The 14,231-nt window shown below is 32.3% G+C and overlaps 1 protein-coding gene across 1 annotated transcript; it reads right to left on the bottom strand.

Annotated features, from left to right (window-relative positions):
- Positions 1-1,467: 1,467 nt before the first annotated feature.
- LOC126670082 (protein OSB3, chloroplastic/mitochondrial-like) lies at positions 1,468-7,377 on the bottom strand. The gene is made up of 9 exons (XM_050363740.2): positions 7,012-7,377; positions 6,265-6,403; positions 5,861-5,987; positions 4,680-4,768; positions 4,453-4,591; positions 4,213-4,316; positions 3,672-3,819; positions 2,049-2,113; positions 1,468-1,978 (listed from the first exon to the last, which is right to left on the bottom strand). The coding sequence occupies exons 1-9, from the start codon at positions 7,266-7,268 to the stop codon at positions 1,841-1,843; spliced, it is 1,206 nt and encodes a 401-aa protein (XP_050219697.1). The 5' UTR covers positions 7,269-7,377; the 3' UTR covers positions 1,468-1,840.
- Between the last annotated feature and the right edge of the window lie 6,854 nt (positions 7,378-14,231).

Below are 14,231 nucleotides of genomic sequence, written 5' to 3'. Positions count from 1 at the left end.
AATTACGGTTATATATGGTAATTGTAATAACATCTAATGTTTTGTCTCTTTATTTATATATAGTATTGTATTGTGCTTCACATTATATTTGTTTCTGAGTTGTTTTTTTATGGCAATATTGACCATTCGACCATACTTTGATTTTTTGTCACGCCGGAAGCATAAAATCATGATTGTTACTGCATTCATAAAATGTTTTGGTCGAATTGGTTTCATCGGCATTTATGCACAACAATTTGATAGACGAGTTTTATCGCTGTTTTGTTGGGTATTCCGAAGGAGTTCGATGTTCTTCGACATTGACAACTCTAAATGACAGTGAATGCCGTTTATTGGCTTCTAGACCTTGTCTCCTATTATTGAGGGTGGTGTCTGGTGTAAACCTAATATAAATTCAATGTTAGTTTAATGTAAACTTTTTTGTAAGTTACTATAATTTTAAAATTAACTTGATCTAATCAAATTAATTTATTAATAATTTAAAAAGTAAATTTATAAAGTGAAAACTAAACTAATACTAAATTGAAAGTAAAATTAGCAAAGTTTTTGTGGTGGTCGGTGTAATTTAATGTAAATTTAATATAAACTAAATGTCAACTTAATGCAAATTTATTTTTAAATTGTTATAAACCTAAAACTAACTTGGTCTAATTCAATTAATCTATTAATAATTTAAAAATAAATTTCTAAAGTTACAAATAAAGTAATAGTAAATTGAGAGTAAACTATCTAAATTTTCGCGGTGATCAGTGTAAACTTAATATAAAAACAATGTAATATTAAAATTAACTTGATCTAATTTAATTAATTTATTAATAATCTAAAAAATAAACTTCTAAAGTAAAATTAAGGGAGAAGGTACAAAAATGACCCTAATGTTTACCATGTGGCTCACATTCCCCCTTAATGGTTTTTGAGTCTCAAAAATGACCATAACCTTATCAAAGTGGAACAAATATACCCTCTATCGTTAGACGGCGAGTATATTTGTTCCACTTTGATAACGTTAGGGCTATATTTGCTCCACTTTAATAACGCTAGTCATTTTTAAGACTCCAAAATTTTATATAATTTTATTTAGTTATTACATTTAGTTTCATATAGTTTTATAAGGTCTCACATTTTCACTTGTTTTCATAGGTTTCACTTCCGTTCAAAATGCCTCATTATGATTCATAATAGTTAATTCTAATTAGTTTCATAAAATTTTATATGATTTGTATTAGTTTCGAAATGTTTCATATATTTTTGCTGAGTCTCATTTAGTTTCACAAGATTTTACATTGTTTCACTTTATCTCAACAAGTTTCGTGTGACTAAAATATAAATAGACTCTGTATGGCTAAAATATAAAAAGACCCCACATGGCTAATATACAAAAAGACTCCCACATGTCTAAAATACAAGAAATTCACGTGGTTTGGAGTAAAAGATAAAATGATAAATTTTTTTGGTGGGGAAAGAAAATGAAACAAGCCAGGTGCTCTTTTTGCTGATAAATATTTTAAATAGGTATGTCTCAACAACAGCCCTTTGTTTTGCCATGCAGAGACACAAACTAATAGAGAGCGTACTTTTGCTCCATAAATTACACAAAGGGGTTACATGTTCTTCAGAGTAAACATAGAGGGTATATTTTGATTTCTTCCACCTATGAATAGCAAACTTTGGTACGGATTGATCATTCGATGGCTTTAATCACAGCTTGAAATTTGGTTCGACAGTGCCATATGTTTCAACAGATTCTCGAGCATGTTGTCTGACAGGAGGGTTTCCTAGAATTGCAGTGAAGTAGGGAAATAGCAATGCAGCTAACAAAGGTGAGGAGAGGATGAATGGCTCAAGAAAGCATTGCGGTGGTACCAATATTTTGATCCTTCAAGGGTGGCAACTTTGGGATGACCCAAGGTGGTGAATCAGTAAGCCACAGTGCTATACCAGTCTCCTTGTGCTTGAAGTCGGGAGCTTTCACATTTCTCTAAATATAGCAAAACACAAATCAAAAGATGGACATAGCCAAATAAATAAATCATTTAATTAAGAGTTACCTTATTTGATCTGTTGTCCCACCACTTATTCGGGTTTTCTACCAACTCCGTCCAATATTCATCACCTATAATCAGCCACTATACATGTTAGTCAAATAATTAGTTCACCAGGACGCACCAACTTTATGAATGACAAAATAGATACCAATAGGAATTATAAGGAAAAAGGATAAACAAGTAACTCATAAAAGCAGAGGCAGTTTGAGAACTTCAAAGAAAAAAATAAGGAGAAAATTTAACAACTGGATAAATCAAGGTCTTCATGATCCTCACAAGGTAAATTCACCTCAATCTAGCACACAAACTGAAGGCTAAATAATACCTACTTTTTTGCTTTCTTACTAACAAGTCGAACAAGAAAAGCAAACCAAGTGACAAAATTGTTCACAATCCATGCAGTGACCTTAATTCTCAATAAACACCATAACCAAATATCGTAGCTCATCATGATTCGGGGACCTTATAATATTTTGACTTGTATTCAAAGAGGGTAACAGACTGTTAAAACTGTCAAGCTCAACTAATTCAATCTTTGTTGAAGCCCGTTAGCGTTAGTACATAAAATGGTGATGATACCGTACAATTGTGACTCCATTAAGAAGTTACCATTATGGGGAATTTGGGATTACCTTAAATATCTCTGAATTTTCAGACAGTAAGGCAACACAATGAAAAATCCTAATTATTGCATTCTGCACATATTGCTTTTCTCATGGTTAGAAATTAATAAAATAAGTGAATGTTTTGTTCCTTATAAAGGCATAGTTCTTCTAAGCATCAAGGAAACAATGCTACTAAGTGTTTCAATGTCAAAATCCCTAGTTCTGATAGTACATGATTGTTTTGTTCACGGTGTGCTGCAGGTCAGCAGGTGTGTAATCAAGTCGAATCATTGCCAAATTTGAAATCCACTTGATGCTAAAATTCAAACTTGAAACATGACTCAAACTGGATCAAGTTTTATTTTAGGAAACCGAACTTGAGGTCGACCATAGTAGAATAATTGTGAATCGATTTCAAGTCAGCTCGATTTGATTATATCTGTATAAATATTTAAAAGTTAAATTTAGTATAAAGGTAAGTATTATTGTAAATGTGTATTATAAAGAACTAAAGATGAATAAAATCCGATTAGGCTCGTGAGCACGTCAGGCTGAATATTGTGATGTTCGAACTCGTCTCGACCATTGACTGGAGTAGCTTGAAATCGAGCTTGACTCGATGTTAGTCAAATTAATTTCGAAATTTTTTTAGTAAATCTCAATCAGCTTGTGAGTTGACCCAAATCGATTACACTCCTATGCTTTTATTTCATTTTTTGAAATAGGTACACCCCTATATAGTTTATTGTATTTGACAAGTAAAGCTTGTTGACAGTCTCATGCACTGTCTGTACTAAGACAGTTGTATTTGAAATTTTGTTAAGATCAATGTTAGCTCTTTTGGTTATTGACCAAAAAATATAGGTATGAGCAATATAGTCATCTTGGTAAACCACTTTAGATGTTTATCTTGCCTCGGTACTCTTTATGTTAGTTAAATTATATTTTGTGCTACGCAAGTATTGATTCCGCCAATAAAAATTAAGAACGTACATATATATCATAACAGTTACTTTGATACCTTTATGCTGCTTCACTTGTTTTGATTTAGGAATTTGCGCATCAAACTCCACCATTTCAAGTTTTGACACAACCCACTTTGGTGCCATATTAAGCCACAGCGGTAGACCACCATCCTTGCTTTTAAAATCAGGATGTTTTGGATTCACCTGTTTAAATTAAAATAATAAATTGAAACAGGGTCTTTATTTTAACAGCCCGTGTACGACAATATGAAGTTAGACTTGAGAATCACTTTGCTCCCTAAACTTGTACGCAATGAGCAATAAACACCAAAATCCTTTTTTGTCAATTAGACCCTTGAGCTTTTCAATTTTTATTAATTAGACTTAATATCAATTTTGAAGATAACAGTAAGGAGCTGATTGACCAAAATGTTGGAATCATTGATCATAATTTAAGGTAATTGATAAAAATTTACAGATTCACTGTACTACTTGATTAAAATATTATTTTGAATTTTATTACGTACAAGTTCATGGAGTAAATTAATATTTCAGTCATGCGTTAAATAAGATGTGTAGAAAAGATGAAGTTATTACCGATCCATTCAGCTTACTACTGCGGTAGTCATACCACTCTTTTGGATTTTTGAGGAGGTCTCTCCAGGAATTTAACAAAGAATCACCATTTTTTATCATGTAATCTAAAATAAAAGTAAAACACAATTTACATCACCACCTAAGAAAAAAAATTAAGAGATACAAGGCAAATAAAAGAAGCACAAGCACAAAAAAGATAGAAAAGCATATATCCAAACTCCCAGTCGATAAATTGTTTACCTATTCCGCCTTTCGCAGTGGTTTTCGTATCAAATGTCACAGCCTCTAGCATCTCTCGGATCCATTTGGGTGTGGTGTGGTCAATACAAAGTAATTCTTTATTATTCTTTCTTTCGAATACTGCACCCTTTGGATTGCCCTACTCAAATGACAAAAGAATGCATGCAATTTAGAAGTTCATTGTTCCTCACCCTACCTTCAATTCAGATAGAGAACATCAAACTTACCGCTTCTGATCTGACGTCCCACCATTCATGGGGTGACATCAAAAGATCTTTCCACGACTGTTCAGCTTTTAAATCATCCTCTGCAATTGCTACAACAAAAAAAAGAGTTATTGGTGAACGAGTTCAATGATTGTAACAGGAAAAAGAGTGATTTAATATGCACTAAAAAGAACTAGACTGAGAAACGAGATGTGAGATGGAATCAAATTCCCATAAGCTCAAGCGACATATAGTATGTTCACTAAAGCAATATTAGACACAAAATGTGCATCAAATAAAATGGCATACTAAATTTATACAAGGAAACTAATTGTGAACTAGTGGCAAAGTTAGATCCAAAAATTTATAATTAGGTTATGACTGCATAAATTTTTCATAAATGATTAGACAATGTTACAAAAAGATTTACAAAAAATAAATTTCTTTAATTTATGATGTCTAAAATATGTTTTTATGTGTCAATTGCTGTTGGTATTGAATTTTTTTTGAGATATCAAATTTGTTCATATTCTTTCCAGGAATTAGACAAACTAACTACATGAGAGAGGAAATTAAGAGACTCGGCGAAAAACAAGCAGACAGTACCTGTGTGACCAACATATTATTTGGATGGGATTTTCAACCTTGTCCTTTGTTTAGTATAGGATAAGGTCAATGAAAATGGTGAAAGAAGGTTTCCATGGTTTCTTGGAAACCCTCTCTCACAAATAGCTAGTGAACAATCTTTAACAGAACAACTTCGAGGGTTAGAAATTTCAGTATGAGGCCTGATTTTTCTTTTCTACAAACACATTCCACAACTGCTCTTCAAACAACACATTGAGGGCATTAGGTAATGAATGCATAATTTTTTCCAATCACAAAGACCTGCCAAACATTATAAGCTAATTCATTTACCTTGCCCTGCCATCCCTTTGGCGAACATAAGTTAAAACTAATAGCTTCCTGCCAGTAACCTTAAACAGGTAGACTTATTTCCTATTACAAGAAGAGTCCTATACTAGGTCCTTTTCAGCTTAAATGTTATTCACAATTCCTAAGCATGTTTAGCAACAATTAACAAACAAGGTATCATCAATTTTTACCCTATCTTATCCTTAGTTAATATAGCTTATTATCAAAAAAAAATATGAGACGGGGCAAGAAAAAAAGGCATGAAAAGGTTTGGAATATGAACTTACCAAAATCCTTTAAGGGCTCCTTTTCTTCAGGTTGCTCAGGCAAATAGTCTTCTTTTTTCTGCTTATGCCTCCAGCTTTTCTTAATTTGTGAAGAACCTTCTATAAAGTTGATACTGTTTACCGTAATCTAACATGAAGAAATTTGAATGTCACTGAGTCATAATTCGGGAAGCCTCTATGCTTGTCTACACATACATCGACACAATGCATAGTCTCACAATTTGATTATGTTGCTATATGATAAACGAGAAACATATCCCTCCTCAATCAAACCGCTAAAAGAATTTTATCAAATACCCAAACCCATACACATATATAAAGTAAGTAACGTTCATTGAATATTCGTTAAGATACGTAAATTTAATATTTATTTTCCTGTGCTTTTCAATGACCGATGACCTTACCCTAACTGGGGCTTGATCCTGAGAAACATCAATATGAAGGGGTTCTGCACTAAGCTGTCCAGCTATGTAAATATGATCATCTTTTTTCAAATGGGAAGCAGCAGCATGAGCCAAATCACCTTCAAATGTAACTGGAATCCTGATATATTATGAAATCAAAAATATCAAAATGTCGTATTACTAAGAAACAAAACCAGCCATGAGAAATAACTCAAGAACTCCCCAATTTTGTTTCCAAAATCACCAAAACATCAGGAAAACTTAACATAAACATCCATAACCTAAGGTGAAAAAAGTGAAATTATTTAAGAGTTACTGAGACATAATTTGTGTAAATGTAAGATGCACTTCTTCGCTGTGCATCTGATAATTATTTTCAACTAATGAAAACGCCATATCCACAAAAGCACTCCAACTGCAATATCAGCCAAAAATTCGAAGGAAAAAAATCAAATTACGCTCTCGCAGGCTGATAAAACCAGATAAGAAATCATCATCGCTAATATAGTAACAACACCAATATCAAGTTCTACTATAGAAAACAGTCATTTGCAAAATTATACAAAATTGAAATTTCAACCATCAAGAAGTGTAAGAAACAACTGATTTTTCCTTTACCTCTTTATTTTTACCTAAAAAAAGGACTAAATTGAACTTAAGAGCACCATAAGTGAACAAAAACTCATATACTAAACAATTAATCTCTGAACTCCAAACCAAACACACAAGAATTGATTGATATAATACCTGAAATTAGGGGAGTCAGATTGAGAAATAATTGTAGTAGCCACAAATTTATCAGCATGAAACTGGATATGTTCGCTTATGTAACCAATCAAATGAACAGAATTGGCAACCTTAGTCTGAAATGGAATCTCTTTAGGTCTAGGCCAATCACATGATGATGATGATGATGATGATGAAAATGAAGACGATGATTGTAAGAGAAATCGGAAGGCAGAGTTTCTCCGGGAAGAACAGACTGCTCTATACACTGAATTCATTGTCTTCTAGGCATTCTAAATAGGCAGCAGAATGATTTTGTTGAGGGTTTTGAACAATCAGGGTTTATCGGTTGGGTTTTATTGTTGGGTTATAGGGGTTGGGGGTATGGGAAGTTTAAGTATTTATCTTAAAAAAATAAAATATTTGTATTTTTTACCTTAACACGAAAATATTACAAAAAAATATCTCACATGTTCGGTATTAAAATAATTATGATTTATTATATTATCATATAAGTATCATTATCATATCGGTATCATAATCTTTTTATAAACTTATTTTATGTAATTTATCATGCTATTTGTGACCAGAGTGGGGTTTGCTTGCTCAGACTTATGGCTGAATCGCTATCTATCTCAGCTAGTAAATGTCTTTCACACCAACTGGATAGATCTGTCACACTTATGGATAACACCACCTTACATCGGACTAAAAGACCGGATTCATGGACACTACCAAAAAATTTATACTTAGCTTATCAAACACATTGTATGTTTGCATGGCATATCTGGTTATCTCATCTCAACAATCAATTACTGGCCAAAGGATATAGTACTGAAAATATAAATATGTCTAAAAGCAGTAAACACATAAGACGCGCATATAACCCGATCTGAACTGACATGTGAAACATGTAGCATGTACTCCTAAACAATCATTTAATCAAGTTGGTTTCTATCACGTATCAGATAGTGGTGGGTCTTTACCATTTTGCATGCACAAATCCTAAACTGAATGTATAAGTGAGGTTCATTTTATTATTAGTCATCTTGAATGCCTATACAACCACTAATTACATTTTCATGAAAATCTTATGATTCTAAGTGATTTGCTGGATTTAATTACTAAGTTAACGTAATTAGGTCCATTATCCTATTAATATTTGAATTAGACATGCTTTTAGAAAGCGATAAACAGTATAACCATATACATAAAGGGTGAGATACATATAAAGTTAGAGATACTTTTAAACCTTGTAGACCAGAGTGTCTAATACTCGATGCGATTTGGATGTCGAGGTGGTCAAAATCAAATCTCAATCAAAATACAGAAGTTCTTTGTCACGTCAATATAGATCTTCTGGCAAACCGGGGTTGATTCCAAGTTTGAACGAACCCGGAATAGTATTTGGAAGTTGCTGGTTTCATCGGATATGGGCTTCCAGGCCCACTTTGCTTACATATTATAATTGTGGGATTCGAGACCCGAAATAAATTGGGGCAGGTCCATTACAATACATATTATGATTCTACAACCAATTATATAATTTTTGGCTCAAACGGGGCCCAATTACGAGTTCAAACGAACTCGAAAACGCGAAAACAAGTCTGGATCGAAGCTAGAAGGATCTGGGGTGAGTGACCTAGTCGATGATCGATGGATTAATAGTTAAAATTAATATCTTTTACGAATTAATTAAAAATATATTTTTTAAATCTGTCGCTAATCCATCGTTAAATGATCGCCAATTATTTAAAAATTAATATCTCATATGTCGCTAATTAATTTATCGTCGTCGTTAATTTAGCGACGGATTTTTTTTGCCCTCGCTAACCGTTTGGCTACATGATTTTAATCTGTCTGTACTCCGTCGCTAAATGCTTATTTTCTATTAATTTTTCCATTAGTATTATAAAACCCATATTTATTTTGGGCATGTCCTTAACATGTGAACCTATAAGTTCATATAATATTGATAGTGGGGCCGAAATTCCTATTTTTGCTCAAAAGTCATAAGTGCTCTCTACCAAGATAATATGACTACTCAAGTCAAATGATTATCAATAATCCAACTTAATATTTTACATTGGATATTTTAATCATTTTATCTCACGATATCCAAATTGAATATAAAGCATAATTGTCATTCTTATAATATTCAATCATTCGTTTCCTGGTTGCAAGTAGACTGAAAACGATAACTCTTTATCAATTCTTAGCATGACCGTGCAGTTTCTTCAGTATATCTTTTCAAGGGACCCATAGATATCTTACTCAATTAAATAAGGAACAAAATCCTTTCCAATCACTCAAATTTTTCATATAGGTAATTTCATATCAACGACAATTTATTCCATTAGCATATTAAAGACAATGATAAAATGTATCAAGATACAAAACAATTATGTAGAAATTCATGTTGATTTCAAGGTAAAATGATTAGATTAATATTACGGTAATGAGAACTACTTAAGTGATCTATATAGCATTCTCATAATGAGTCATTCAGGGTTCTTTTTCTCAAATAACACCTATGATTTGACTTAATGTCTCATGTACATGATCAGTAAACACATAATCATCAGTCAATATTATACTAGTCTTAATGTTCTATAATGACAGGATTTGAGTATAACTCTTTACAAAATATAAAAGGTTATACTATCAAGTCACATACTTGATGATATTAGAAAAAATTAATCATTCAAGCAATTTATCATAATATAAAATGATAAATGAAAGTACCTCTTTTTCTATACAAAAAATGATAAAATTAATACATGGTGAAACATGATTAACCTAGTGCACATCACTAGCATGTCTCTCCTATCATGCGTGCATGCTTGTTTGAATGAGGCATTTATTCAAATAAATTTCTAAATGGATCTAGTGACCCTCACTGACTTATGGGTTAACAAGGTCACTAAGACTAAATTAAATGATATGTCATACTAGGGTGTTAAATCATTAATTTAAACCTTCAAAATCTTCTATTTTATCATGAATAAGTGCATGCCTCTTGCATGGGCATGGCTATCCCATGTTCAAATGCATGCATTTTCTAAGAATAGGTGCACATAATGTCTATTGGACAGAAACTATGACCGACAATGATTCCTCCGAGGACCCATGATGGATGTGGAGATTTTATAAGAGGTTTCTAATACATATTTGGATTAAAGGTATGAGCTTCGGATCTAGTATGTGATAGTGAGGTGTCTGAATGTCTGAATCTCCCTTTTGGTTTGGGATTGGTCTTAATTATAGGCGAGTGTGTCTTCTTTGCTTATCCTAGGCGATGCTGGATATGTGTGTCCCATGAGCTTTGTAGACTTATTCCATCATTAATCTCCACCACCACCACCCCCCCCAACCCCCGTTCCCGCTTAGTATAGATATTTATGTCTATATCGCGAAGCAGGCTTTAGTGCGTCGGGTAGCCTGTTCGATTTTTCCTTCTTCTCTTTTTCTGTGCCTTTCTAACAACTTGTTATGCTGCACTTAATGCGTCTTGCGCCTTTTGGTATTGTTTTATTTCTCTTTTATTTTCAAAATTTGCCTAAATTATCTCTATTTTTCCTTTTTATTCTCGTTGTTTTCCTGTTTTTCTCTTTCTCTTCTCGCTCTTTACTCTCTTGTCGGACCTTCTACCTTTTTTCTCCATTGATTATGGATGAAGGTTACCCAAAAAATGTTGCTTCTTTGAAGAAGTGGCCTTACTCCTTGACCCAGGAGTCGTTGGTTTCGCTTCGGGAGACTTATGGCATCCCTGATGATTATCTCTTGGATCTCCTCGTCGATGGTCAATTTGTGAATCTGCGCCTTCCTCCTGGTCGTTCGTTTGTTTTTAAAGAACAGTTATTGGCTGGTCTTCGTTTCCCACTAGACACGTTGTTGGATATTAAACTTTATACGTCACCAAACTTTTCTCAAATTACAGGAAGGTCACTAAATAAACTTTTCTTACAAAATGGTCATTGAACTATATCTTTTGTTACAAAAGGGTACACCCATTAAAAACGGACCGTTTTCATGCAAAACTTTTACATTTTTGCTTACGTGGCAAGCTGAAATTACAAAAAGAAACATAGTTCAGTGATCTTTTTATAATAAAAAAATAAATCAATGACCTTTTTGTAATTCACAAAAAGTTTAGTGATCTTTTCGTAACAACAAAAACATCTTTGTAACAAAAAGTATAGTTCAGTGACCATTTTGTAAGAAAAAATTGTTTAATTATCTTTCTGTAATTTGAGAAAAGGATAGTGATTTGCAGAGTTTAATATCCACGCGTTGTTACTCCGCTTTTTGGATAATTGAGGTATTGCTTTATCTCAACTGCACTCTAATGCTATATGTACTTTATTTGTTTAAAATCACTTTATCATCCTCATGGTGAGCGGCTGACCCTTAACCGTATTCACTATTGGATGAACTCTCTATACTGTCGTAAGGAGTTTCCGTTCATCACTTTAGGCTTTCGTTTTGGGTTGAAGATGTTTGGCGACATTCCGGACTCTTTGAAAAAATGGAAGGGCAAGTTTTTTATTATTGCTCACCTTACTCGTTCCTTTGGGCCTGCGTCCTGGCGTTCGCACATCAAACCCAGTGACCCTATAGAGGTATATGCGGAGGAGCATGCTTTGATGGAGCGTATTATAGTTAATTATACCGAGGAGTCTCGATCCTATGCTGATTTCATTAGCGAATATTTATGGAGGCGTGCCACACTAGCAACCGCTGCTCTTCCGGTCGTTGCTTCCTCTGTTGATTACATATATATACTAGCTATTATATATAATCATGGTTAAGCTAGTATGTACGAGGTATGAAAGTTATATGCTCGTGTGTATTATATAAAAGTAAGTTTTATCTGTGTTTCTACTTCATATTGTGTCCTGTGTAGTGTTTGTGTTGCGAAAAAGTTTTATATAGGCTTGCCACAAACTTCCATTTCCTAACGCCGGTTGCGGCTCATGAATTTCGATCGTGACAGAATCAAACATTCTTGTGCCAGAAAAATGGATCTCGGGAATTTTATCAGCACATTCATAAATAGTTCATGGTGAACAGCACATTCGACAAACGAATGGATGAAACGCTCACTCAAAAATTTGAAAAATTATCAGTCAATGGCCGAAGCCCAAATTTGTAACGGATAACAAGGCAAAAAGAATTGTGGGCTTTTTACTCAAATAACCAACATACAGGTTTGATTTACTGTTAGAATTAAATGCAGCAAAAATCACCAATTTTTGCGTGTTTTTGGTATTTAACATAGTCTTTTAATTTTGATAAAAAAAGTACATGAACTTTCAAAATTTTGCAATTAAAGACACCGGCACTATTTTGGATGTAAAAAGACACTGTTTTGGATTAAAACGGCGCCGTTTTGGATGTAAAATGACACGGTTTTTTAAAGAAAAACACACGTGGTCTTAATTGCAAAAAAATTAAAAAATTCATATTAAATATACCAAAATTAAAAGATTATGTTAAATAACAAAAACACGCGAAATTTGGTGATTTTTTGTGCATTTAAACCTTACTTTTATACTTATCCACGTTTGACATTTCAAAACTAACATACAAGAAAGAATTTATTACTTTTATACCATTTGTATAAATAGAAACCTAATAACACAAACCCTCATAATTAAAAATATTTTCTCTCTTCTTAGATTTCTCTCTCTGTTCTCTCTCAACTCACCTTTCACACAATTCTTCCGCCTTCATTGTTCCGTCTTCGTCTCGCCGCCATCTTTTTTTTTATCTTTTTGATTTTAAATCTGATTTTTTTTGTTTTTTTTTTCATTTTTATATATGTAATTTGTCTAATTTTTACTGTTTTTTCACCATTAAACATGTATAAAGAGTATCTTTAAAGAATCTAATACTTATTTCATGTTAAGTAGAATAATTTTGTGATTTTACAGAATAAAATTCTGTTATTTCTGCATTTTTCTTGTTTTTTGTTGATGGTGATTGATTGCTGAATTATTATAATGTTACAGTGTTGTTGATTTTATGTTGACTTTATGTTGATATCAACTGATTTTTTTTATTTTAATATTGACAAATAAGATAATATTGTCTGTAAAATAAAGTAAATTAAATTGAGACTAGATAATGATTTGGTAGCATCGGAAAAGAAGACAAATAAGATGTTGAATTATTGTAATATGTCACAGTGTTGATATCGTGTTGATTTTCGGTTGATATTTTCTTGATTTTAGCATTGGCGAAGAAAACAATAATGATATTGTAATGTAAACCCTAAGGCATAGAGAGCTCTTCTAGCTTAAATGAGGCCGCGGGTTCGAACCGTACTCATGTATGCAGCCGTTTAAAACTTGAGGCCAGAGTTTGCCTCCCGCAAGGGACCTACATGACTCGAGTGGGGATTAGTATGAATGTGGAATGCTTAAAGGTGTCGTCTCATAGTTGAAACCTGTGCAGGAAATCTTATGGATCCTGTACCCAAAAAAATTATTGTAATGTTATAATGTTGTTTTTATGTTGATATTTAGTTGATTTTAACATTAACGAAAAATAACACATTATATGTGCAAGAAAATTAAAAAATTGAAATTAAATTGAAAAAATATTGAAAAAAATAAAAATAAAAAAGATTGAAAAATTTAAATTACTTAGTTTATTACATGTATTGATTTTGTGTTTATTTATTACATGTATTGATTTTGTGTTGATTTCGTGTTAATATTAATACTGACGAAAAAACAGTAAAAATTTTCAAAATCCAAAAAAATCAATTTTTTAAAAATAAAATAAAATTAAAATATGTGATAAATATTAAGTGCATGAATATAATAATGGTGAAGAAATAAATTTAAAAATGATGAAATAAAATATCAAAAAATGGAAGTTAATATAAAAAGTAATGTTTTTTTTTAAAAAAAAAACAATAGTATAAAAAAATAGAAAATCGGTATGAAATGTAAAAATTTAAAAGGGGTAGTAGAAAAGTAAATATTGAAAGAAAAAAAACAGTATTTCATATAAAAGTCTAAAATTGTTAACCTAATAACTGCCTAGCTAAAGGTTGGAAACCAAGTCGAACACTCAAGATTGGGGGGACACCATCTAGAAACAAGATTCAAAACTCAAAGGCCTTACATTTATCGAAATTTTGCTTACTCAAGTAACGACTGTGGTTTGAAGGAAAATATCCAAGAGCTCATCAACTAATAGGAAAATCAAGGATCATAAGAAAGCTAGAA

The sequence above is a fragment of the Mercurialis annua genome, linkage group LG2 (genome assembly GCF_937616625.2).
Source record: "Mercurialis annua linkage group LG2, ddMerAnnu1.2, whole genome shotgun sequence".
NCBI lineage: Eukaryota > Viridiplantae > Streptophyta > Magnoliopsida > Malpighiales > Euphorbiaceae > Mercurialis > Mercurialis annua.
Note: the sequence above shows the minus strand (reverse complement) of the source record. Positions and strands in the feature narration are given on the sequence as shown.